The sequence below is a fragment of the Eptesicus fuscus genome, chromosome 21, assembly GCF_027574615.1.
Source record: "Eptesicus fuscus isolate TK198812 chromosome 21, DD_ASM_mEF_20220401, whole genome shotgun sequence".
Lineage (NCBI taxonomy): Eukaryota > Metazoa > Chordata > Mammalia > Chiroptera > Vespertilionidae > Eptesicus > Eptesicus fuscus.
Window position 1 is genome coordinate 254593 of NC_072493.1, and position 26567 is coordinate 281159.

At 53.9% G+C, this 26567-nt stretch overlaps 1 protein-coding gene, 1 long non-coding RNA gene and 1 pseudogene across 2 annotated transcripts; 2 read left to right on the top strand and 1 right to left on the bottom strand.

Moving 5' to 3' along the window:
* Positions 1-21: 21 nt before the first annotated feature.
* Positions 22-1286, top strand: LOC129147776 (uncharacterized). Its single transcript, XR_008555001.1, has 3 exons — positions 22-81; positions 202-309; positions 1217-1286. It is a non-coding gene; the product is annotated as an uncharacterized LOC129147776 (long non-coding RNA).
* A 3608-nt stretch (positions 1287-4894) lies between these two features.
* ADGRG3 (adhesion G protein-coupled receptor G3) lies at positions 4895-25891 on the bottom strand. Its single transcript, XM_008152295.3, has 12 exons — positions 25675-25891; positions 22988-23168; positions 13155-13293; positions 12553-12699; positions 11685-11819; positions 11135-11174; positions 10691-10791; positions 10281-10393; positions 8495-8775; positions 8323-8416; positions 6628-6902; positions 4895-5063 (listed from the first exon to the last, which is right to left on the bottom strand). The coding sequence occupies exons 1-12, from the start codon at positions 25889-25891 to the stop codon at positions 4957-4959; spliced, it is 1830 nt and encodes a 609-aa protein (XP_008150517.1). The 3' UTR covers positions 4895-4956.
* Positions 15034-16070, top strand: LOC103295876 (60S ribosomal protein L6-like; annotated as a pseudogene).
* Positions 25892-26567: the final 676 nt, after the last annotated feature.

Consider the following 26567-nt stretch of genomic DNA (forward strand, 5'->3'; position numbering starts at 1 on the left):
GAGGCTTCTGGGAAATGTAGTCTTCTGTCACTACCCAGGTCTGGGCCCAGAAGCCCTGGGCTGCAGGTTCCTTGGCCAGTGGTGAGCTGGAACCAGCGTATGCCAGCTCGCAAGAGCTGATTATTAACATTTCGGGAATGCTGGCGAACCCGTTGAAAAACACAGCCACTGTTAAAACTTGTACTGTTTTTGTTTTTGGAGAAAGGGACCCACACAAGTCACAATGCAGCCTGTGGAGGTTTGGGGTGAAAGTGGAGAAACACTCAGCTGTCCTGACAAGGTTGTATAGTTGCTGTTACTGGCTGAAAGGTAGGACTGACCTCAATTCTCAGTAGTAAAGAAGGATTGCTTCCTTCCAGTTGGAATATTAGGCAGCCATGGAAAATAACGTGTGAAGGGTAAATCAGACTGAGGGAGCGCTCAGGAGGCAGCGTGTGGACATCAGTTCGGTGCGCACCCTGCGATTAGCTCTGTGGGAACTCCCCGGGGTGAAGGCAGGAGGGACGAGGAAGCAGGAAGCCAATGGCGTGTTTGGCTGGCGGATGGAACATAGAGAGGCTTCCTGCTCCTTTGCCCCATGCACCGTCTCATTCTTCTGATATTTACTTCCTTCCCTTCCTCCCCACACCCACTCCCACTCCCTGCTCCCGACAGGAAACCTTTCTGATGGGTGTTTTCCCCCCAAATGAGCATTGTTTTGCATGCTGCTGTTTTTAATTTGTGTAAATGATATTGCGTTCAGACCTCCTGTTCTTTTATTTTCACGTTGTTCAAGACCCATCCATGTTGCCGTGTGTCCTCAGCACGGATCCCCACGGACCCTCTGCTCTCGCAGGGACGGACACCTCGCTCTGCCACCAACTCCCTTCCACGACAGACAGTGCCACACAGGCCGTGGGCCGTCCCTTTTAGACCTGGGAGAGTGTTCCTTTGGGGGGCTGGGTCACCCCGTTTTTCTCCAGGCAGTGAAACCTGCCCTCTCCCCACCTTTTGCCATGCACGAGGGAGCCTAGAACCCTCCCGCCTGCCAGCAGTTGGTATTATCTGGCTTCCTAACGTTTGCCAATTTCCGGTATCCCTATTACACGTGTATCTCTCGTGCTTTTAAGCGTGTCTCGATGTACTAATGTGTTAGTTTAGGTGTTTCCTTCTCTTGAATTGTCTTAAAACTTCAGCCCATTTCTCTTGACTGGGACGTTCTTATTTTGATTGGCAGGACTTCCAGGTGTTTTCGATGTTGCGAATATCTTCCCGGATTCTGTCGCGTGTCTTCTAATATATCCCTGGGTGTCCTTCATTAAACAGAAAACCTTAATTTTAATGTGATTAAATTTGCCAGGTTTGAGTCTGATGTTTTACGCTTATGATTTTTTTGCTTGAAAAGTTCTTCTTTGCCCTTCGGTTGCAAAATATTTTCCCACATTAACGTCATAATTTTGGCATCCCATTTAGATCTTGAATCTGCCTGGAGCCCACCCCTGGGGTCAGCCAGCCTGGTCCAAATTCTGAGGGGTTAGGTAGAGATTCTGTTTTATTTTTCTCCGTGTAATGAGCCAATTTTCCAAAACCATCATCGGATCGTTCATCCTTCTTGGTGATGCCACTTTAGTCATGTATTTTGTCTCCTAGGTGTACATGAGTCTGCCACTGAGCCCTCTGGTCTGTTCCACTGGTCTTCATGCCTATCCCTGCACAGACCCCATATTGGATTTATCATTATGGTCTTGTAATCATTTCTTAAAGAATCTGTAGTTCAAGCCCTGGCCGGTTTGATTCAGTGGATAGAATGTTGGCCCATGGACTGAAGGGTCCCGGGTTCGATTCCGGTCAAGGACATTAAAAAAAAAATTGAATCTGTAGCTCAAGTCTTCCTTCTATGCCCTCTTTCATTAAGGTTGACTTAGCTATGTGAGGCCTAAATGCCTCCATATAAATTTTAGAATAACTTTTCAAAAGTCTTAAAGAATCATTTGGAATCTTTATTGAAGTTGCATTGTATTCACAGATTAATTTGTGAATAACTTTTGATATTATCTATCAGAGAGCACAGAAGAAGTAGGTCTTCTAATTTCCTGTATATTTGTTCTATTGTAATAAAAAATACTGGGAGTAAATAAATTGGGGTGGAACGGAGAGAGCCAGGGAGCCATGGTGGCCATGGGGGGCCCTTCCTGCGGCACAACGATGACCCCTGCCCCCCAAGGCCTGACAAGGCGGTGGCCAAGGCCCAGGCACATTCCTGCGGGGCCAGGGGGACCGGGCACCAGGCAGCCCTCTCAGCCAGTGTCTCATTTAACCCTTCATCAACCCCGTGGGGCAGCGACTGCCACCCGGTCTCACAGGCTCCGTGGGTGAGGAACTGGTCCCTGGCAGGCTGCAGAGGCAGAGTGTGGACCAGGCAGGCTGACCCCAGAGTCGGTGCCTTTAACCGCGGTGCTACCCTCCGCCTGTTGCTATCATGATGGTTCAGGGACAGGGGAACCCTGTTCATTCATTCACGCTGGGCCTCGGGTGCATTTTTACCATTGCCCCGCCTGGCCTTCGCACGTGCTCTGCTTGGCGCTTGGAGCTGCTTGGGCAGTGACCCCAGGCAACGAGGGACCCCGGCCCTCTGCCCTCCTGGCCCTGGGGCGGAGCCAGCAGAAGAGGAGCCTCACACGTGCCAGGACACCTGGCTCATCTGGGGCTGGGGCTCCCACTGGGGGTGCCTGGGAGAACCACAGCCCAGGGCTCAAGGGCTCAGGGACAGGTGTAACTCCTGAACCCAGGCAGTGCCCCGGGAGGAGGGCCAGCGACCCAGGGAGGCCCTGCCCTAGCGTCAGCCCAGGCCGCAGAGCAGCTGGTGTGGGTGCTGGGCCTCTCGGGGCCGCCATGCCTCGTCCCCACACAGGGCTGTGCACTTGGCAGAGCTGAGAAGGAATCTGAAGGGAGCCTTGACCTTCACACCGGACCCCAGACCTCCTAGTTCACATACAGGCTCACGCTTTACACAAGGCTCCACCTGGTTTCTCTTTAAGCCAAGGAAGGGGGTCTCGGGGAGCCAACTACCTCCCCCTGAATCGTGCGGGGCACTGACCTTTGTCACCGCACTTAGTGCTCTCAGGACGAGGCAAGGACCCGACCTCCGTTTTACAGAGCGGGAGACAGGCTCAGAGAGGTGCGGTGACATGTGCAGGGTCACACGGCCCCTTAGTAGCAGAGGCGGGATTTGAACCCAGGCCCTCAGCCCCTGGCGTCCCTCTGCTCTTCCTGAGCACAGCTTGGCAACTCCGAGAGGATGGAGGTAGGGCGCTGGGATCCTCGGCATGAGAAACACAGGTCTGTGAAGACAACCCAGCCCCACCAAGTGTGTGCACAAAACCAGAGCCTGCAGCTCCGCTGCTGTGATGTCCACCCCCAGGATTTCCCTTCCAGGAACGCGGTGCCTTGCTTAAAATAGCCCCCCCGCTCCCCCCCTCCTGTCTTTCATCTGCTGCTGGTCCCAACTTGGCATCTGGGAGGCGGCAGGCCAGCAGCCCCGGGGCCGTGGGGAGGGTCTCAGGGGACTAAGTCTCATCCGTAGAAGGTGCCTGACCCGCTGCAGAGCCCCCTGGGCAGGGTGTGGGTGGGGAGGGTGCGATCCCCGCTGGTTAGTAAGTGAGGGCTGGAGCGGGAACGTGATGGGGGACGATCCCAGGGCCCTGCCTCCTGTCCGCAGGCTGGGGAAGCAGGGTGTGGGGAGGAGGGCCGCTGTCTTTCTCCATCTGTCCCTCTCTGATCTCCTCCTTTGCATCAGCTCATCTGTCAATGCTCTCTCTGTGGCTCTCTCTGTAGCTCTCTCTGTAGCTCTCTCTGTGGCTCTCTCTCTGTGGCTCTCTCTGTAGCTCTCTCTGTGGCTCTCTCTGTGGCTCTCTCTGTAGCTCTTCCTCCGTCTCTGTTATCTGCCTCCTTGTGTTTCCTGTGGAGGAAACAGCATGTGGTTGCTTGCGACCCAGAGGTCCAGCTGCTGGAAGCGGGGTCTGGCCTGGGACACCCCCTGGCTCAGGGCTCTGTCAGGCTGCTGCCAAGCTCACACATCCACCTATTAGGCCGGCGGATATCTGCTCAGGGCCCCAGACGCACCAGGGCTGGGCTGATCGGGCTAGTGAGGCCGGCAAAGCCCCAGCTCTGTAGCTGTGGGTGCTCAGATTCTGGGGGGATGTGCTCCCTCTCTCTGCTCAGCCCAGCCCCCTCCCCTGCCCTGCACCTCCAGCCCACTGTGACCCCCACCGTGACCTCTACTGTGACAGCAGATCAGAGGTCAAGCCAGCCACATGGCAGTCAGAGTGGGACCAGGGGCCTTGCTGGGGGTCTCACCCACTGAGTGGCATTCTCTGAATGGCAGTGTCCTGGCACCTGAAGGGCTGGCAGCCCCCCAAATGGTGGGGGTTCTTCTGTGATAATAGGCCATGGTGGACTAGCTGAGACCAGGTGGGGAGATTGACTGACCCCCCAAACAAACCTCCAGTTCACAACTACCTGGTGCCTGAGGGGCGGACACCTCCTAAATGCCCCCCTCGCCACGGGCAGGGGAGCCTGCGGATGGAGAGGCAGTGACAACGGGGAGGGAGGGGAGGCTGGGCTCCTCGGAGGGGCTGTGCCAGCACAGACTCCCCCTTACTGAGGCCAGAAGGTGGGCAATGGCAGAGAGAGGCTGCTTTGCTATGAAGGCGGGGGTGGGGGAGTGCAGAGCGGCAGGGGTGGGGGTGCGGCTCTGTGCTGGTAGGAGGCTCAGGGTTATAGGAACCTTGGGCCCCTGCAGTCCTGGATTGGGGGATTCTGATACCAGAGAGGATCTGGGTGGGACCTCTGAGATCCTGTGTTCGCCCCGGTCCCTCCCCCTCCCTCCCCAGCCGCATCCTACAGACTTGGAGACCGAGGCCCCGAGGGAGGCAGGGAGCTGTCCAGGCTCACACAGTGGGTCAGAGCCGAGTCCTGTTATTGTGACGCCACGTGGGTCTGCTCAGCGCGGGCAGTGCCGGAGGAGGGCACGGTGCTCTGGCCTGGGAAGTAGAGGACGATGAACCAGCAGAAGATGAAGACACCTGCGGAGGAGAGGGCATGGCTGAGCCCGGAGTGAGGGGGGTGGGGTGGGGACAGGGAGCGGGTGGCCTGGCGGCAGCTGCCCACAGGACAAATAGCCCCTTTGTAAAAGTTCAAGACTTTATGGGGAAATGGGGCAAAAATGAAACCTACTCCTGAAAAAGAATCAAAAAGGCATCTTGGAGTTCAGGTTTAAATATGAAGGGTGTCCAGCCGGCGTGGCTCAGGGGTTGAGTGTCAACCTATGAACCAGGAGGTTACGGTTCGATTCCTGGTCAGGGCACATGCCCGGGTTCCATCCTCAGTGTGGGATGTGCAGAAGGCAGCCAATCAATGAATCTCTCTCATCACTGATGTTTCTATCTCTCTCTCCCCCTCTCCTTTCCTCTCTGAAATAAAGAAAAAATAAAATTTAATTGAAAAAGATGAAGGGTAACCTCTGAAAAGATAATGAGATAACCGACAGCTTCAAGGTGTCCTCTCTCCAACCTTGAACCTCTGGGGTTTTCCAGAGGTGGACTCATGCTTTTTCATCTGGAGATCGTCCCAGACAGCCCATAACAATGACTTCTGTTGTTATTAACATCGTTTCCACATAGGTGTGTCCCCCACGTGCGTCGTCTCAGTCATTCATCATCACCCAACCCGGTGGGGTAGGTGTGGGATTATCCCTACTGCCCGGACGACCTGCTCTAAGGAGCTGAGTGACTTGTGGGGTCATGAGTGTTGCTGGGATTGGAATCCAGGTCCGCCTGCCCCCAGTGCTCTCGACCACGACGCCACACAGGTCCATGAGGCATTGGGGCTTGCAAGGGACTGCCCTGCACGGGGTGAGGCTGTGAACCAAAGCTTAGGGGGTGTTTCTCCCACAGACGGGCCGTGAGGCTTCTTTAAGCTGCGTGCATGAAACGGGGATGTGGGGGCCAAGAGGACAGGGGCACTCACCCTGGGCGCCTGCCCCTTTGTTGGATATCGGAGGAAGGACCCTGTGGGGGCAGGGAGCAGGTGTATCAATCATTTCCTCCACTAATCACTTCCTGCCTCCACAGCTCCTTAGAGCCTCTGTCCATGTCATGTGGCCACCACATCACATGACCCTGCCTTCCTGGTCACAGCTGATTGGACCAGAGATGGACATGGGACTAAGGTGGCCCAATCAGATCCTTGACACTCCTAAGAACTGGAAGAGACTAAATCAGACCATAGTCACTAGACTTGGAAGGTCATCTCGAGTTGAGGTGACTATACTGGGGGCCATGGGTAGGAATGGGCCAGTGGAGAGAGAAGGAGGTAAGAGGATGCACGAGACTCCAGAGAGAAAGATGGAGGAAGTATCTGCTTTGGTTTGGATGGCTTTTCCTGAGCCTGGCAGCAGCTCCCCTGAGGCCAGCCTGCCTTTCTGCCCGAGGGTCTGGGGAGAGGCCTGGCTATGATATTTACAATCAGCAGCCCTGGCCTCGGTGGAATCCTGTGTCTTGCGAACCACTCTCTCCCTGCCTCCCATCCCAACCTCCCGCCCCTGGTGCAGACGGAGCAGCCGCCACCTCCCGGGCCCAGGAGCCTCACCTTGTAAGGAGTTGAACAGCGCGAAGATGTAGATGGTGGCCAGGCCCAGCGGCGTGAGGAATGCCAGCCCCCAGGTCGTGCCCACCAGGCTCGAGAGGCCCAGCAAGGTGAGGACCCCCTTCCAGTGCTGCCGCTGCTCCTTGCCGGCCGTGGCACTCGACAGAGTGAAGATCTTCCAGGCCAGCAGGCCCAGCACCACAGCGCTGAAGAGGAAGGTGACGAGGAAGTAGCCATGGACGGTGGCGTAGAGGGCAGCTTTCTTCCGGAACCAGCACCTGGTGGAGGTGGATGGCCATTGGGACTGGGCCAGGTCCCCCTGACCAGCGAGCCCTGGGCAGTCTCCCCGGGCTGACCTTCCGCGACCAAGAAGACGCCCTTCCCGACTCCACCCAGCAACCCCACTCCCCTGGGGAAGGGCTCTCGGGAGGCTCCAGTCTGGTGTCTCTTTATTTTTTATTTTATTTTCATTTTTAAATATATTTTTATTGATTTCAGAGAGGAAGGGAGAAAGAGAGAGAGAGAGAGAGAAAACATCAGTGATGAGAGAAAATCATTGATCGGCTGCCTCCTGCACGCCTCCCACTGGGGATCAAGCCTGCAACCCAGGCATGTGCCCTTGACTGGAATCCAACCTGAGTCCCTTGAGTTCCCAGACCGGTGCTCTATCCACTGAGCCACACCGGCTAGGGTTCTGCTGTCCCTTTAGACCAGTGAGTGCAAAAGGATCAATTAGGCCCCAAAGATATGTTTACCCACATGATGTAAAAAAAAAAAAAAAAAGTGAATTAATGACCATCGTTTAAAAAGCAGGAGATTTAGCATAAGCACAATTAGATTTCTGCTTCCATTATAAAACCACATTCCTTAAAGGGGGGGGGGGGTAATCAGGGAAAATGGAGACATATGTCATACTTTAAACAATAAACACACACACACACACACACACACACACAAACATGCCTGGCAGCTGCCCATTAGACGGGTGTGTGACTGCCAGTCTAATGCAGCCCCCACTGGGCCGCCACATGCATTTATCTTATTGTCTACCCTGTGGCCCCTGCATTTGAGTCCAGGGGACATGACCAGCCCTCCTAGCACACAGCCATGGACCCAAGACAGACGCCCTGGGAGGGGCTGGGCTCTGCCCCACTGCTCCCTGCACTGCAGGGGTGAAAGTCCAAAAGAGCATGTCTGTCAGCCCCCACCCCATTGTACAGATGTGGAGACTGAGGCCCAGAGAGAGGACGAGCTTGCCCAAAGTCACACAGCAACGCAGAGGCAGAGCCTAGATAGCACCAGGGCTGCTGGGAATATGTGAGCAGGTTGTGCCCTGCGCAGGGGCACCTGGCTGAGGGTGCAGGTGGGGCTGAAATCCAGCTGAGCGCCTGGCATGTCAGATTGGGGGTCGGGGACACTTTTAAAAATGTGTCCCAAGTGCCAGGTGGGCTGGTGGTGGACACACAGCCTAGAGCAAGGCATCCTGCCTCCTGCTCCGGTTCTCTCGCCTCCTCCTCAGGACCCCTCGCTCATTGCATATCCTCTCTCCAGGCCTCAGTTTACCCCTGCGGATAGGAGGATCCTTCGCCTTGACTCCCTGGGTCTCTCCTCCCAGGGTCCCTCCTCTCCCCACCTCCCTATGCCTCCATATGTGCAGCCGGGACCTGGCGTCACTCCTGCCCCACAGCCACCACTCACAGCTCCAGTGTGGTCCTGTTCTCCTCGTCTCGGATGGTGTAGAGGCCATAGCTGTTGGCACTCCCGGTGCCGATGACCATTAGGACTGGCAGACCTGGGCAGGGGAGAGGGCATGGCACGGCTGGGACTCAGACCCCGAGCCAGCCCCTCTGCCCAGCCCGGCAACACCTACCCCAGCCCACGAGGCTCAGCTTCAGGAAGTAGTGCCCGAAGTAGGTGTTGAAGACCCTGATGACGAGCAGGTAGAGGTGGAAGGACTCCAGGACCATCCAGGTGAAGACACAGAGCAGGAGGTAGTGGGAGACGGCCCCCCGGGCCACGCAGGCGGCGTGGGACCCCTTTGGGCCGTGCCCCACGTTGATGAAGAAGGCGAGGTTCACGAGGAACAAGCTGACGCTCAGGGCCACGTGGATCTTAGGGGCGTCTTCTGACTTGAACCTCTTCCAGGAGAACCTGGGGGAGAAGGGCCAGCGAGAGGCTGGGAGGGCCGCAGCATCACGGGCCTCCCGCCACCTCCTCTGCTCCGCCCCTGCCGCGGCCAGAGCGAGGGCCGTCGGGTTCCGGTCCGGGCCCCCTCTCTCCTGGCCACGCGGATCCTGCTGGTCTCCTCCCTCAACCCGATGCTTCAGCCCAACGGCATAACTCGCAGTTCCCTGGATGTGTTCTGCTTTCCCTGCCTGGTTTTGAAGTTGTACCAGGATGCTAGAAAATGCCATCTCTGGGGAAAGCTGGATGAAGAAAGCACGGGACTCTATGCGCTGTCTTCACCACTTCCTGTTAGCCTTAATTATGTATTTATTTTTAAATACATTTGTATTGCTTTCAGAGAGGAAGGGAGAGAGAGAGATAGAAACATCAATGATGATTTGCCAAAACCGGTTTGGCTCAGTGGATAGAGCGTCGGCCTGCGGACTGAAGGGTCCCAGGTTCGATTCTGGTGAAGGGCATGTACCTTGGCTGCGGGCACATCCCCAGTAGGGGAGTGTGCAGGAGGCAGCTGGTCGATGTTTCTCTCTCATCAATGTTTCTGACTCTCTGTCCCTCTCCCTTCCTCTCTGTAAAAAAATCAATAAAATATATTGTAAAAAAAAAAAAAAAAAGAAAAAAGAAACATCAATGATGAGAAAGAATCATTGATTGGCTGCCTCCTGCATGCTCCCCACTGGGGGATCGAGCCCGCAACCCGGGCTTGTGCCCTGACCGGGAATCGAGCCCCAAGACTCAACCACTGAGCCATGCCGGTCGGGCTACAATTGTTTAAAAATATTGAAAGACTTTAGTTCTGGGGCTCAGTATACGATGTTGGCCCATGCGAGTAGTCGGCAAACCGCGGCTCGAGAGCCACACGCGGCTCTTTGGCCCCTTGAGTGTTCTAACGCCACTTCTTCAAAATAGACTCGCCCAGGCCAAAAACCGACTTCTGCGCATGGGCCACGAAGTTTCAATCGCACTGTACGTGCGCGCCCACACGTGGTATTTTGTGGAAGAGCCACACTCAAGGGAGCCCCCCGTAATGCAAGCCTGGGCTCCCTGAGGCCCCTGAGGGTGGAGAAGCTGCTGGACACGATTGACAAAGGAGAGCGAAGTAGGAGAAGCAGAGGGAGACCCGCTCCGGGCACCTGCCGTGACTCAAGGGGTCCTTCAGTTACGGGGCCCACACCTCCTTAGATGTCTCAGCCCATGGGCGCTGAGTCTCTGCCACTTGTAACTGAAATGACCCCCACACATCGCAACCTCCGCCCTGTTTTACCAGTGTGAGTCTGAGGCCCACAGACTCAGAGGTGGGTCTGGGATGGCCGAGCTGCAGAGGCTCATGGCCTTCTCCAGCGCCTTCGGGTGCCTCGAGGGAGACCCCACTGAGGTCTGGAGAGGCTGTCGATATAACTTTGCACAACCAGGGAGCTTGGCCCTGCACGGTGCTGCCTTTGAGGGCGGAGGGAGCGGGGTGGGTCACCCACCTCAGGGCCGCGTAGAAGACAACGGTGAAGGCCAGGAAAGCCATGGAGGCGCCACAGCCAACCTGGGAGATTCGCGTGAGGGCCTGCACGGTGGCCTTGTTCAGGACCGGCCTCTGTGGGCAACACCCCAACCAGGACCCCATCAGCTGGCGGCCAGGCCCACCCACCCCCAAGGGCCATGGCCCCTGCCAGGAAGCCCCCTCCCAGGACAGGAGTCTGGGCCCCTCCAGAAGTGCTGGGGCGGGGGGGGCTGTTACCAGCAGCAGGGAGAAGAAGGTCAGGTGGTCACGGGGGGGAGCTGTTACCAGCAGCAGGGAGAAGAAGGTCAGGTGGTCACGGGGGGGGGGGGCTGTTACCAGCAGCAGGGAGAAGAAGGTCAGGTGGTCACGGGGGGGGGGGGGGGCTGTTACCAGCAGCAGGGAGAAGAAGGTCAGGTGGTCACAGCGGCAGACAGTCGCCTGGGCTCCCGGCTCCGTGGAGCAGCCCTTGGAAGACCAGTCTCCTGTTGACCCTGGAGAGGAGGGGAGGGGAACATAAGGGAGGGGAGGGAGGGGAGGGGAGGGGAACATAAGGAGGGGAGGGAGGGGAGAAGGAAGAGAGGGGACCGGAGGGGAGGAGAGGGGATCATAAGGGAGGGGAGGGAGGGGAGAAGGAGGAGAGGGGACCGGAGGGGAGGAGAGGGGATCATAAGGGAGGGGAGGGAGGGGAGAAGGAGGAGAGGGGACCGGAGGGGAGGGGAGGGGAACAAAGGGGAGGGGAGAGAGGGGAGGGGCCGTGCGGGTAGAGCCCCGCACCCTGAGGGAGTCCATACTCTCCCCACCTGTCTCACCCAGGGGAGGTCCTCCAGGCCCTACCTTTAGTCACATCCCAGAATACACAGGTGAGCGTCACGTTCTGAAACCAGAGAGTGGGAGTCAGGATGGAGGCAGGGGAGGCTGGGAGAGGGGAGAAGAGGGTGGGAGGGGAGGGGGAGGACCGCATGCTCCCTCCTCTTAGCATGTGTGTGCAAGGCTCACACAGGAACATGGTGGTCACACAGCAACATGGGCCACACCATTGGTGGCCCCTGGATCGGCACATGAGGACCTGGGTATGGTGACAGGCTGTGGGTGGGAGGGTCGCATGTCTGTGGATGGGTGTGTAATGCCGTGCGCATGCATGTGGGTGTGCCAGGTCCTGTGTGCACCTCTGTGAGCACGTGACTGGGAGGGTTCTGGAGGCATGTGGGCATCCAAGGGTGGGCACGCATCCTTGGGCACAATTGTGTGTGTGGTCCTAACGGCTTCTCCTGGGTGGATGTGAAGGGTGGATGGTGCGGCGTCCTGTGCTCGTCTGTCCATGTGCCCAGGGGTGCCCACCCACCTGTCTGCCCCTGCATCACTGCCAGCCTGGGTGGGGGCTCACCGGAGGCTGACGTGGGTGCGAGAAGGTGATCTCCACAGGCTCCTGCAGCGCCGTGACACGCATCCCGCCCAAACTCAAGCCCACCAGGCGGTTGTTCAACACGCTGCCCTCGTCCTCCAGGCTGAGCTGGGGGCCCTATGGAGGGAGATGGGGGGGCCAGGCTGCAGAAGGGGCTGTCTCAACTCAGCCGTGGCAGGGTTCCTGGGAGCCTCCAGGACCCGTGGTCCTTGCCTGGAAGGCAAAGTCTGAGACCAGGGGCCAGAGGACCAAGGGGTCATGGGTGACATCCTCCCTGCTGCCCCCTATGACCTCCTGCTCTGGCTGGTCACAAAGCACCCACCCTCTCCATCCCTGGCCTCCAGACGCCTCTGCCTCTTAACTGGAGGGGCCCAGGGCCAGGAGAAACATCAGACCAGAAATGGGGGGTGGGGGTGCCTGCAGGGCTAGTACCCCACCCTGGCCACACCAGCACTTGGACATGCACACATCTGCATAGGAGCAGACACATGCCTCTGGGACACGCATGGCACACACCTGCACGGGTACGGGTACACTCGCTCATGTGGACTGTGTGTACCAGGAATAGGAAAGACATGCATGTTTGTGCGTGCACAGGGTCCCACAGGGACATGGGCACACTTGGGAGACACATACAGTCCAAGGTCACTGGTATGTGGGGTCCGGATATCTGAGTGTGTGGACCAGTGTGAGTCTGAGGCCCATAGACTCAGAGATGGGTCTGGGATGGCCGAGCTGCAGAGGCTCATGGCCTTCTCCAGCGCCTTCGGGGGCCTCGGGGGAGACCCCACAGAGGACCAGCACTGCCTGGGGAGCCTCCGAGCTGCCCTGCCTCCGTCCGGCTTCTCACCTTGAAGAGGTTCCCCGGGCCGACGTCCAGCACCGATACGGCCAAGGGGACCGCCGGCCTGCTGCCCTGCAGGGAGGCGAACAGGCTCCTGGGCAGCCGGACTCTGTCGGGAAACCTGTGCTTGTCCTCCGTCACCTGCCCCGGAATCTGTAACCACAGACCCGGTGGCTCCTTCTTGACCCACGGATTCCAGCCCCCAACACAGACCCTGCCATCCCTCACGGGGAGGGAGCCGGAGGCACGCCAGGCGGAGGGGCGGCACCTGAGGACTTCCGCTCTGAGAGGCAGGACATCTGGGGGCACAGCCCAAGCTCTCTGTCCAGGCTGTGAGCCCCTGGACATGTCATGGCACTCACGGGGCCTCAGCTTTCCCAATATGGAGAATGGGCGTAACAAGGTGTCTGCACCTTCCAAGGGTCTCGTCCTAGAAATCTGGACAATCTGTTACCAGGTTCCACTCCTCCACTTAACTCACCAGCACCCATCAGCAAGGCGGAGGAGCCTACAGGGACGCAGGAGGGCTAGACCGGGACTCTTACAGAATTCTGAAAGCCACGCCTGAGGAACCCGCAGAGCCAGCCCGCAGGGGCGGGACGCCTCACCTGAGAGGGGCTCAGGGAGAAGTGCAGGTCTCCTGCGATGCTGGTGCTGACATTCTTGACAACGGCCTTCAGAAAAGGCAAATCCACCGTCTCCCTCAGACGCCCCTCCGCCAGGTAGGTCTCGTAGTCCAGCCAGTATCTGCAAGGGGCCAGGGGCAGGGCAATGTGGGGCCTTGCCAGCTGAGCCACCCCCTCACCTGGTCCCCAGCCTGGGTGAAAGGAGGAGAGACCATGGGCCATGATCACCAGGCTCTTGGGTAGGAGGGGTGACCCAGCATAGCAGCGGGCAGACCCTGGGAGCACCAGGGAGAGGGCTGGCGCGGGAACAGCCCAGGCTGTGCGAGGGGTTCCAGACAGCAGTCCCTCGAGCATTTCACGTGTTTGTCTCCCTGTGAAAACTTCACACAACACAACATTTTTAACTGCTTTAAAGTGTGCAATTGCCCGGCCGGCGTGGCTCAGGGGTTGAGCGTCGACCTATGAACCAGAAGGTCATGGTTTGATTCCCGGTCAGGGCGCAGGCCCAGGCTGTGGGCTTGATTTCCGGTGTGGGGCGTGCAGGAAGCAGCCAACCAATGATTCTCTCTCACCATTGATCTCTCTCCCTCTCTCTCTCTCTCTCCTCTCTGAAATCAATAACAATATTTTTTAAAGTGTACAATTCATCATCCCATACCCATTAAACAGTCCCTCTTTTCCCTCCTCTCCTAGCCCCTGGCAGCCACTAATCTGGGTTCTGTCTCGATACATTTGCCTATTCTGGATATTTCATATAAATGGAATTAGATGACCTCTGACCCTTTGTGCCTGGCTTCTTTTACTTAGCATAATGTTTTCAAGGGTCATCTATGTTGTAGCATGTACAAGTATTTCATTCCTTTTTTATGGGCGAATGATATTTCATCGTATGGGTTGTCACATCTTGTTTATCCATGTATCCATTGATGGACATCTGGGTCGTTTCCGTGCTGGGGCTTTTGTGAGTAGGGCTGCTATGCACACTCACATACAAGCTTTTGTCTGAGGATGTGTTTTCCATCCTTGGGCACAGGCCTAGGAGTGAAGTTGGTGGTAATGCTTTGCTTAACTTTTTGAGGAATTGTCAGGCTGTTTTCCACAGCCGCTGCACCATTTTACATTCCCGCCAGCGAGGTGTGCTCCGATTTCCTCGTGTACTTGCCAGTACATACTTTTCGTTTTGTTTTTCATTGTAGCCATCCGAGTAGGTATAAAGTGGCATCTCATTGCGGTTTTAATTTGCATTTCCCTAATGTGTAATGATGTTGAGCACCTTTTTATATACGTGCTGGTCTTTGCATATCTCCTTTGGAGAAATTCCTCTGAGCATAGTAAACTGCGGGGTGGTAATTGCGTGGTGTGAGCGAGCGCCTCCTCGCGTGTATTGAGTACTCACTGCAGACTGGGAATTCAGTCTTTGAAGACGGGCTGTGTGGAAACTGACTTCTGGGAACTGAGCTGCTGTTGAACCTCACAGAACATAGAAGTTAATTGGCATTTATTTTACCACCGCTCCCAGGCCTCCGCTAAGATAGCCAGGAGAGGCGAGTCTGTGGTGCTCTCCGTGGTCCTGAAACTTCAATGCGCGCCAGGGGGGTGTTTTTCTTACACTAAGCTCCGCTGCTCAGGCCAGGCCTGAGATAGCAATGGGAGGGGCGGGGAGGGGTGGGGTGGGGGCAGATACAGCCAGATCAAGGCTGTTGGAAAGAAGTAGCTATGGAGGGCTTGCCAGGAACACAAAAGGAGGCTCTTATTTTGACATCATTTTTGAACACTCAATGTTACCAAAGGAAAAACCCCCCAAGAAACCACAGAAAAAATATTGTGTAATATGAAGAGTAAGCCACGCAGATATGTGCAGATGTGCCTGAGTGTAGCAGGCAATTAGAACACCACCAAGCCAGAAGCAGTGGGGCGAGGCTGCCCAAATCCACTGATTGAACCACGTCAATTGAGACTAGCTTTTGTTTACCTTTTAAAAATGGAAACAGCTCTTTCCCATCTTGCGAGACGGCGGGTGAAAGAAAACTGAGAAGCCGGATACTGAGGAGAAGAAGCCGGAAGCCAAGAAGAAGGCTGACGCGGCGGCAAGGTCAGGGCGCCTAAGAAGGGGGAACCCCCCTGCAGCCAACCCCGTCCTCGGCAGAGGAACTGGCAGATACTCCCGGGCGGCTGTGTATTCGCGAAAGGCCATGTACAAGAGCAAGTATTCGGCCCCTAAGTCCAGGATTGAAAAGAAAAAGAAGGAGAAAGTTCTTGCTACTGTCACAAAACCAGTTGGTGGCGACAAGAATGGTGGTACCCGAGCGGTTAAACTCCGCAAAATGCCTAGATGTTATCCCACTGACGATGAGCCTCGAAGGCTGTTAGGCACGGCAAGAAACCCTTCAGTCAGCATGTGAGGAGACTGCGGGCCAGCATCCCTCTGGGCCCATTCTGATCCCTCACTGGGCGCCACAGAGGCAAGAGGGTGGTTTTCCTGAGCAGCTGAGCAGTGGCTTGCTACTTGTGACTGGACCTCTGTCCCTCCATCGAGTTCCACTGCATAGAACACACCAGAAATTTGTCATCATCACTTCCACCAAAATTGATATCACGGTGTGAAATCCCCAAACATCTCGCGGATGCTTACTTCAAGAAGAAGCTGCGCAAGCCCAGACACCAGGAGGGCGAGATCTTCGACACAGAGAAAGAGAAATACGAGATTACAGAACAGCGCAAGGTTGACCAGAAAGCTGTGGACTCTCAAATTCTGCCAAAAATCAAAGCTGTTCCTTAGCTCCAGGGCTACCTCCACTCTCTGTTCGCTCTCACCAATGGGATTTATCCTCACAAACTGGTGTTCTGAATTTCTTATAAGAACCCGATTAAATAACTGATATGTTAAAAAAAAAAAAATGGAAACAGCCCCTAGCTGGTTTGGCTCAGTGGATGTCAGCCTGTGGATTAAAGGGTTCCAGGTTCAATTCCAGCCTAGGGCACATGCCTGGGATCTGGGCTTGTCCCCAGTATGGGGTGTGCAGGAGGCAGCCAGTCAATGATTCTCTCTCATCATTGATCTTTCTATCTCTCCCTTCCTCTCTGAAAGCAATAAGAAAATAATAATAATAAAATAAATAAACTGTGAAAAAAAGATTTAAAAAAATGGAAACAAAGAAGTATTGTGATTGTCATTATTACCGAATAAAATTGTGAATTGTATTTCATTATATATTTCACCCCGTGCACTTAAAAAAATTCCGTGGCCTCATAAAACAGCCCCACTTACTTTCTCAAGGAAAGATTTCCTCATCTGGTTCTCAGAGCACTTAAAAAATTATTTTAGGCCCTAACCAGTTTGGCTCAGTGGATAGAGCATTGGCCTGTGGACTGAAGGGTCCCAGGTTCGATTCCCGTCAAGGGCATTTTCCGGCGTATAAGACGACTGGGCGTATAGAAGATTTTCCTGGGTTAAAAAGTCGTCTTATACGCTGGAAAATACGGTACCTTGGTTTCGGGCACATCCCCAGTAAGGGGTATGCAGGAGGCAGCTGATTGATGTTTCTCTGTCATCAACTCTCTATCCCTCTCCCTTCCTCTCTGTAAAAAATCAGTAAAAATATATTTTAAAATTATTTAGGTGTGAAATGTAACATATTCAAAAAGTCTAAAGCATCACTATACCACTGAATTTTTAATTACAACATTGACACCCACTTAAGTGCCTGATACTAGTATAGCTGCTTCGATTCCTTTAGTTCCATGTTTGCCTCATACATATCTTTCCACATTGTGCCTGTTGGTTGTTGTTTTTCATGGTGAGTGGTGTGACATTAAACGACTCACCTTTTACGTTGGAGGGGACATCTTGACATTCTCCAGACATCTGAATGCCCAGACAATTCAATGCACTGATGGGCCCCTGAATTCTCTCGGGGTTTATCTCCCACCCTCTAGTTCACTTATGTCTTCCTAAGGCGTCTTAAGTACATGTCACTTTCTGCTCATCAAATCTAATCAGCACCATGTGGACTAGTGATGCTTTGCTGAGTGTCAAGATTAATAAGGTCTCTGTGAAGTATATGATGACAGTAAGGAGGGGAAGTGACACAGCCCTGAGGAAACACTGTGACAGAATACTGTTGTCTCTGCCAAGTCCTTGCAAATTGGTACGGAGAAAAAAGCATTCGCCGGGTCATAGCCGCGTACCAATTGCCAGGGGTTGTGTTGATGTATTCAAGTAAACACATTCGTCTGGGACAGCAGCTGTCATTGGACTCACCATGCGATTAAGTTCATGCTGGTCCACAGCCATTCTCCAAGACCCGCCTGACTCCTGGTGAGGTCAATGGAGTTGGAACAGGTATCGCCACCCATGCTTCTTTCATATCTGTCACGGGGGCATTAATCTCCGCAGGGATGTAGTTTAGCTTCTAGTTTACTATCTTGGGAGAAGACATTCCAGGAGCTTCCACTTAACTCTTTTATTTTTTCGGGGGAGGGGGGTATTTTGTGTTAATCCTCACCCAAGGATATTTTTCCATTGATTTTTTTTTTTTTTGAGAGAGAGGGAGAGTGGAAGAGGGAAACATCTATGTGAGAGAAACACATTGATTGGTTGCCTCCTGTACATGCCCTGACCAGGGTCGGGGCCGGGGAGGAGCCTGCAACCAAGGTACATGCCTAGACTAGAATCAAACCCGGAACCCTTTGGTCCGCAGGCTGACACTCTATCCACTGAGCCAAACCAGCTAAGGCTCCACTTAGCTCTTCAGTGGAATGCCCTCCAAAGGCAATGCAATGGAGAAAGCATAGTCTTCTCAACAAATGGTGCCAAAACATTAGATATCCAGATGTAAAAGTAGTGGTAATAATAACAATAATAATAATAATAATAATAATAATAATGTAAAATTAGACATTTATCTCACACTGTACACAAAAATTTAACTCAAAATGCACAGCCTAATTATAAGAGCTAAAACCATATACTTGTAGAGGAAAACTTAGGAGAAAATCTTTGTAACCTTGGGCTAGATGAAATGTCTTTGATATGACAGCAAACACACACACAATTTAAATTGGGCTTCATCAAAAGTAAATGTTTGGATCTTCAAAAGATATCATTAGGAAAATAAAAAAGACAAGACATATATACATACACTGGGAGAAAATATTTACAAATCATACATCTGGTAAGAAATAACTTAAATCCTGAATATATGCAGAATTCTTAAAACTCAATAATAAGAAGACAATCCAATTTTTTAAAAAGGAGGGAAATATTTGACTAGTTTTTTCACCAAGGAAAATATATGAATGGCTAATGAGTACTTGAAAAGAGGCTCAACATCATGAGTCATTTGTGCAAAGCAAATTTAAACCACTGTGAGATCTCACATCACACCCGCTGGAATGGCTATAACCAAAAAGACTGCCAGCATTTCAAGGGTATGTTGAAACCAAGCTCTCTTACACTGCTAATGAATTTCGTGCACTGGGCCTCTAGTACATATCATAAAATACTAAAAAAAAAAATACACCAAAATGAAAATAATGGTTACCTCTGGAAAATAAGGTGGAGAATTTTTCATTTTCCTTTCTATAGCTATTTTCAAAATGTTTCATAATGACTATGTATTACATTTATGATAGAAACGTTATTAAAATAAAGAACACTCAAATTTATCAAGATCCTACTGTTTGCTAATAACACTGACACGTGTTACTTAATCTCAACAACACCGTGAGGAAGGTATAGGACAGAGAGCAAGAACAAGGGCTTTGGAGTGTAGTAACATGACAACACTGGTCATGAGATAATGAAGGTAGGTGTCATTTTAGCCCCATTTGACAGACGAGGCCAGTGAAAGGTAACCTGTCCACCTGTTAATGCCATTTTTGAGCGCTGGCAGTCTGACCCCAGTGTGTACACCTCCCCCACTGCCGCCTTCCAGACCTAGGTTCATGTGTCACTTTGCTACCTGCTGTGTAACCATGGCCAAGTTATTTAACCTTTCGGGGGCCTTACTTTTCTTATCTGAAAAATGGGCTGATAACAGAGCCTACCTCAGTAGATTGTGAGGATAAAGGAGATAACTCGGTTAAGAGATAGAGCTGGAAACAGAATCTACAGAACCTGCTTTAGAATAGCTTCTTGGAGCCAAGAAGCTACCGGAGTAGCTTCAGGTGGGATGGGAGCATTTTCCGGCCCCTGAAAGGATATACTTCAACCAGACGCTGTCCTAACAAACCCAGCCTACAAACACAGACTTTTCATTCACTTTTCAACAAATATGTGTTGAGTAACAACTGAGTATCCCAGAAGGCTCATAGGCAACTTTTATTGGAAGGGAGGGGAGGGGAGAGAGCAAAGGTATTTTTGGAGATGACTCTTGAAGATGTTTGATTCTAAGCCCTTTCCTCTCCCTCAATCCAATATCTCGTGGTCTCTTGGTCTTATTGGTCTCTGGGTCTTGGTGATTCTACATCATACATCTCTCTAGTCCGTCCCTCCTGCTAGGAGCTCAGTGTTCATTGTGATGGTGGTGCTGGGGCCATCCCGCACTCGTACCCAGGCTACTGCACTCCCAGCCTACCCGGTCGCATCTCATCCTGCATCATCACCCGGTCTCCTTCCCTGAAGCCTGAGAAATCATTCTTTTTTCCTTTTTTAAAAATATATTTTTTTTGTTTTGCCCTAGCCAGTTTGGCTCAGTGGATAGATAGAGCATCAGCCTACAGACTGAAGGGTCCCAGGTTCGGTTCTGGTCAAGGGCACATGCCTGGGTTGCAGGCTCGAAAATAAAAATACATTTTTATTGATTTCAGAGAGGAAGGGAGAGGGAGAGAGAGATAGAAACATCAGTGATGAGAGAGAATCATTGATTGGCTGCCTCCTGCTCAACCCACACTGGGGGTTGAGCCCTGACTGGGAATCAAACTGTGACCTCCTGGTTTATAGGTTGACGCTCAACCACTGAGCTATACCAGCTGGGCATGAGCAATCTTTCTAAAATGCAAATTGCCTATATTCTTCTTCTATTTAAAATGTAGGCCCTGAGAGAACCCAAGATGGCGGTGTAGGTAAACACCTAAACGGCGGCCGCACACAACAATTTCAAAACTACAACTAAAAGACAAAACGTCTATCACCCAGAGCCCCAGGAGGGCTGGCTGAGCGGAACCTCTACAACCAGATGGAAAGAGAGGGGAGCACTCAGGGCACAAACGCTGAAAGGCTGAGGTACGGGGGCGCGCACGCGATACGGGCTGGCGGCGGAGCCCGGCTGGTGGCGGGCGTTCCTTTCTTCAACCCGAAGGGGAGACGCGTGGGACCCAAACTCCTACGGGGAGAAGCTGGACTGTCTGCCATCGGGTGGGAAAGTGAGGGTGGCTTGCTTGCAGAGCTGCGCAGAGGAATAATTGTTTGCTCTGCTGGAGCGCGAGACGCGGGGACGCGGTTCAAGGCATGGGACGGCTGGCTGCCAACCATTGCTGTTTGCCACGCCCTAGCCTAGTGACACCCTGAGACCGCCCCGCACAATCTACAAACTCACCCAAGCTCCTAGCAGCGGCTTTTGCATATGAATGGCAGTTTAACCTAGCATCTATTGCAGTTTAACCTAGCAAACTTGCAAACCGGTTCAGACAGCTCCATAATCTACAAATCCCAAGCAGGGAGGAGAGGACTGTAGTTCTCACTGCAGCTCCTGCAAGGTGATCTCAGACAGTAGCTGAACTGCACCCCATTGGAGATCTAGAAGCCAGTGTACCTAGTGGTCAGTGTGAGACACAGATTTCAATTCCTCACACCCATAAGTGACACATTCAAGAAGCAGACTCGGTGAGCACCAAAGCCCCACTGAAACAAGTCCTGCACCATAAGCGTGTCTCCAGCGCAGCAGTTCTTCCATTATAAACACAGTGGGGCCCCACAGCCAATTGGCCTGGAGGTCAATTCCTCCCAGTGTACCAACAGCAATCAAGGCTTAACTACACCAAGGCTTTGCACTCAGCCCACAAAGGGGTGTACCAAGAGCAACCACCTAGGGTGATTGGGGAAGCTGAGCTACTGGCCCCTACAGGTCACCTACCACACAAAGCCACTCCATCAATACAGGGAAGCAGCCAAAATGTGGAGACACAGAAACATGTCAAGAATGAAAGAAATGGAGGAAAGCAAACTTCGGGACGACATAGAGTTCAAAACCACATTTATAAGGTTACTCAAGAATCTTCTAAAAACTGCTGAGAAACTTGATGAGACCTTCAAGGACCTTAATGAGAATGCCAAAAAAAAATAATGGAAAAGGACCAGTCAGAAATTAAGCATACACTGTCTGAAATAAGGAATATACAGAAACTCAACTGTAGATCAACGTACCCCAAGAATCAAACCAAAGATCTGAAATATGAGGAAACAAAAAACACCCAACCAGAAAAACAAAAAGAAAAAAGGATTAAAAAATATGAAGATAATGTAAGGAGCCTCTGGGACAACTTTAAGCGTTCCAACAACTGAATTTTTGGGGTGCCAGAAGAAGAGAGAGAGCAAAATATTGAAAACCTATTAGAAGAAATAATGACAGAAAATTTTCTCCACCTGGTGAAAGAAATAGACTTATAAGTTCAGGAAGCGCACAGAATCCCAAACAAGAGGAATCCAAAGAGGACCACACCAAGATACATCATAATTAAAATGTCAAGGGCAAAAGACAAACAGAGAATCTTGAAAGCAGCAAGAGAAAAACAGTTAGTTACCTACAAGGGAGTACCCATATGACTGTCAGCTGATTTCTCGACAGAAACTATGCAGGCCAGAGGGAGTGGCAAGAAATATTCAAAGTGATGAACAGCAAGAACCTACAACCAAGATTACTCTACCCAGCAAAGCTATCATTCAGAATTGAAGGTCAGATAAAGAGCTTCACAGACAAGAAAAAGCTAAAGAGGTTCGTCACCACCAAACCAGGATTACATGATGCTGAAGGGTATTCTTTAAGAAGAGGAAGGAGAAGAAAAAGGTAAAGATAAAAATTATGAACAACAAAAAGACATCAAATACATACCTACCAACAAGTGAATCTAAAAATCAAGTGAATAGCCGAAACCGGTTTGGCTCAGTGGATAGAGCATCGGCCTGCGGACTCAAGGGTCCCAGGTTTGATTCCAGTCAAGGGCATGTACCTTAGTTGCGGGCACATCCCCAGTAGGGGGTGTGCAAGAGGCAGCTGATCGATGTTTCTCTCTCATCGATGTTTCTAACTCTCTATCCCTCTCTCTTCCTCTCTGTAAAAAAAAAATAAGTAAATAAAATAAAAATAAAAAATAAATAAAAATAAAAATCAAGTGAATACAAAGTCTGAAGAACAGAATGGACTGGTGAATATAATGGAATCAGGGACATAGAAAGGGAGTGGACTGACAATTCTCAGGGGGAAGGGGATCTGAGGGGTATGGGAAGAGATTGGACAAAAGTTTTACACCTATGGTTGAAGACAGTGGCGGGGGGTAAGGGCATGGGGTGGGGTGGGGAATCAGGTGGAGAGGAGCTATGGGGTGGGGGGGAAAGAGGAACACTTGTAATAATCTGAACAATAAAGATTTATTTAAAATTAAATTAAATTAAATTAAAATATAGGCCCTAACCGGTTTGGCTCAGTGGATAGAGCATCAGCCTGTAGACTGAAGGGTCCCGGATTCAATTACGGTCAAGGGCACATGCCCAGGTTGCAGGTTCGATCCCCAGTGGGGACTGATAGCTCCATCCCGTCCCTCCTCCCCACCCCTGCAGGAACCCCAGGTCCCTGCTCCAGCGCAGAGGGCCTTGTTACCTCTGCAGGTTTCCCAGGTGACAGGAGGAGTTCCCCGACGGCGCGCACTTTTTGAAGCACTGCGCAGTGCTCATCAGATCGAAGGGTTCGTAATGGTCCTTATTGATGAGCCCCATGCAGACGTTCCTCGGCTGCTCAGACTTTGTTGTTTGCTCAGAGTTGTTCGTGAAATCTTTCTCTCCTAAGGGAGGGATGCAGAGTGTGAAGGGGCAGCAAGGGCTCCAGAGTCTGTGGTGTGGGCTGGAACCCCAGCCCTGCCCATTCACACTGATGGTGTGCACTTGAGCTGGATCACACCTTCCCTGGGCCTCGGGTCCAAGGTGAAAGGAGATACCCTCCCCCGCATCTTACAGGGCCAGTGGGATGCTTTGGAGAAAGTGTGTACAACTGTGGCTCTGTAGATAAAAGGTTTAATATGTGTTAGTGATAGTACCCTTTTGCACCTCCTCCAGGAAGTCTGCCTGGCTTTTTGCAGTTGTTTTACATCAGACTTTCCAAAGCCCTTGCAACTGTGGCCTTATGAATGTATTGGTCTTGGTTTGCCTCATTCTCCCCCATTTCCATTACAACCCTCGCGGCCACCTCCTGAGGTGAGCAGAGAATACAGCAAACTGAGGCCCCTGTAGCATAGTGACGGGGCACGGTCCCCAGCTAGCTGGAGATGGCTCCAGGACTAGCAACCAGCTTCCATGACTTCCAGTTCAGCCCCCTTTCCCCTGGGACAGAGGCTGGAGAGGAAGCTTTGGGTCACATACAAGCTGTGTGACCTCAGGCAAGTTACTTAAACTCTCTGAGGCTCAATCTTCTCATCAGTCCAATGAGGCTAATGGGTTTGGGGGGAGATTAGAGATCAGAGCATAAAGCACATAACTCATTGTAGGAGCTCATTTCTCACCGAAGGCAGGTGGTCTGGCTGCACAGGCCTCATCCCTGCGAGGCAGTGGCCGGCTGGAGAGGAGCGGCAGCCGCTCCTCGGTGTGGGTTTGTCACGTCCCGTCACCACAGACCCCACCGCTCCCCACCGCCTCCCAACACTGACACCAAGTTGCCTCCCCGTTGTCCAGATACAGTTTCCCGCAGTAGGTTTTTTCCCCTCTGCCTGAGGGATCACCATGGACTTCCAGAACAGCAGGGAAATGAATAAGAGCTGGCCAGGTGGGCGGGGGCTGGAGCACAGCTTTCCTGGGAAAGAGACCAGCAAGGACAAGGCCTGGGGCTTGCAAACTGCCCCTGGAGAACGGCACATGTGTGCAAGGCCAGAGTGAAGCGGGCGGGAGAGTCTTGTTCCTGGCTTGGGTGCCTGAGGACTGTGGAGCCATTGTGGGGACAGGGAGGGGGGCCAGTGGAGGGTGGTAGGAGAGCAGTGTAAGCCCTGCCAGGCCTCAGGCTCTACAGCTCCCCTGCCCCTTCCCAGAGCTCAGAGGCCAGCTGGAGAAGAGCTTGTCCAGGGCCCACCTGTCTTGTTCCTGGCCCCACCCATGTCCCAGGGCCCACCCGTGTCCCAGGGCCCACCCATGTCCCAGGGCCCACCCGTGTCCCAGGGCCCACCCATGTCCCAGGGCCCACCTGTTTCCCAGAGCCTACCTGTGTCCCAGGCCCACCTGTGTCCCAGGGCCCACCTGTGTCCCAGGGCCCACCTGTGTCCCAGGGCCCACCTGTGTCCCAGGGCCCACCTGTGTCCCAGAGCCCACCTGTGTCCCAGGCCCACCCGTGTCCCAGGGCCCACCTTGTCCCAGGGCCCATCTGTGTCCCAGACCCACCTGTGTCCCAGAGCCCACCTGTATCCCAGGCCCACCCGTGTCCCAGAGCCCACCCGTGTCCCAGAGCCCACCTTGTCCCAGGGCCCACCCGTGTCCCAGGGCCCACCCGTGTCCCAGGGCCCACCCGTGTCCCAGGGCCCACCTTGTCCCAGGGCCCATCTGTGTCCCAGGCCCACCCGTGTCCCAGAGCCCACCCGTGTCCCAGAGCCCACCTTGTCCCAGGGCCCACCCGTGTCCAGGGCCCACCCGTGTCCCAGGGCCCACCTGTGTCCCAGAGCCCACCCGTGTCCCAGGGCCCACCTTGTCCCAGGGCCCACCTGTGTCCCAGGGCCCATATATGTCCCAGGGCCCACCTGTGTCCCAGGGCCCATATATGTCCCAGGGCCCACCCGTGTCCCAGGGCCCACCTGTGTCCCAGGGCCCATCTATGTCCCAGGGCCCATCTATGTCCCAGAGCCCACCTGTGTCCCAGGGCCCACCTGTGTCCCAGGGCCCATATATGTCCCAGGGCCCACCTGTGTCCCAGGGCCCATCTATGTCCCAGAGCCCACCTGTGTCCCAGAGCCCACCCGTGTCCCAGGGCTCATCTATGTCCCAGGGCCCATCTATGTCCCAGAGCCCACCCGTGTCCCAGGGCCCATCTATGTCCCAGACCCACCCATGTCCCAGGGCCCATCTATGTCCCAGGCCCACCCGTGTCCCAGGGCTCACCTGTGTCCCAGGGCCAGGCCTGCCAGGGAGCCACAGTGCAGGTGGCGTAGTGGGGAGCACTCTCCATGCTCCCTCCATCCCCAGGGCACTGATCTGAGGCCCGGAGGACCAAAGTTCACCAGGATGGCATCTAACTCAAGCCCCCTCCCTCCCCATCCTCGCCCCTGGCTCGGGGGCTCGGGCTTGGCAGGAGGAGATGCGGAGCCAGTCGCTCACCTGAGGCCAGGAGCAGGAGGAGCGGGAGGAGCGGGGGAAGCAGGGCCCCCGGGGCCCTGGGCGGCACCATCCTCGACCAGCCTTGTCCACTCCGGCGGGAGCCTTGTGGCTGTGTGTCCCCTGGTCCCAGGCTCTGCAGAGCCCTCTGCCCCCCCTCCCCCGCAGCGTCAGAGCTTCCTGTGGCCTCTTTGTAACCCTTCCTGCTCCGTGGCGCCATCGGTGGGTTGTGAAAGGTGTGGGGAACTGGGCAGTGCTCCCCCTCATCCCATTCTGTGACCACCTGCAGAGGGAGCCGGACTGGACAGGAGCTGCTGACCCACCGGGGGGCGCGCTCCTGGCCCTGCAGGGGAGGGTGCGGTGGGGCTGCGGCCCAGTGGCCACAGAGGCCTCACAAGAGCGGGCCTCTGGGGAGTGGTGGTGAGCAGGGGCTTTGGAGTCAGGCACACCCAGCTCAGACCTTCCTCTCACAAGCTGGGGGCCTCTCTGAGCCTCTGTTTCCTCCTCTGTGAAGCAAACGGCAGTGGGCTGCCTCCCAGGACCGGTCAGAGTTTGAGGAGGCCCTTACATGCGGGCACACAGCCTGGCTACAGGGATGAGGATCGGACGTGGATGGAATCTGTGCTCTCTTGCTCACGCCTATTGTGCCTACAGTTCGAACAAAGCGAGGCTCAAATCCATGCCTGCTGGGGCTGGGAGAAGAGAGGGAGCCAGCCCAGGGGCCCGGGCCCTTTCCCACCAGGAGAGGCAGGCTGGGAGGGGGCGGGGACAAGAGCATGGGCTCTGGGGATTGGCCAGGCCTGAGCTGACGTCTGTCCTGGCCACTTCCTGGCTTTCCTAAGCTGTCCGTTACTCTGAGCCTCTCACGAGGTGCGTGGGGACCTCATGAGATGATG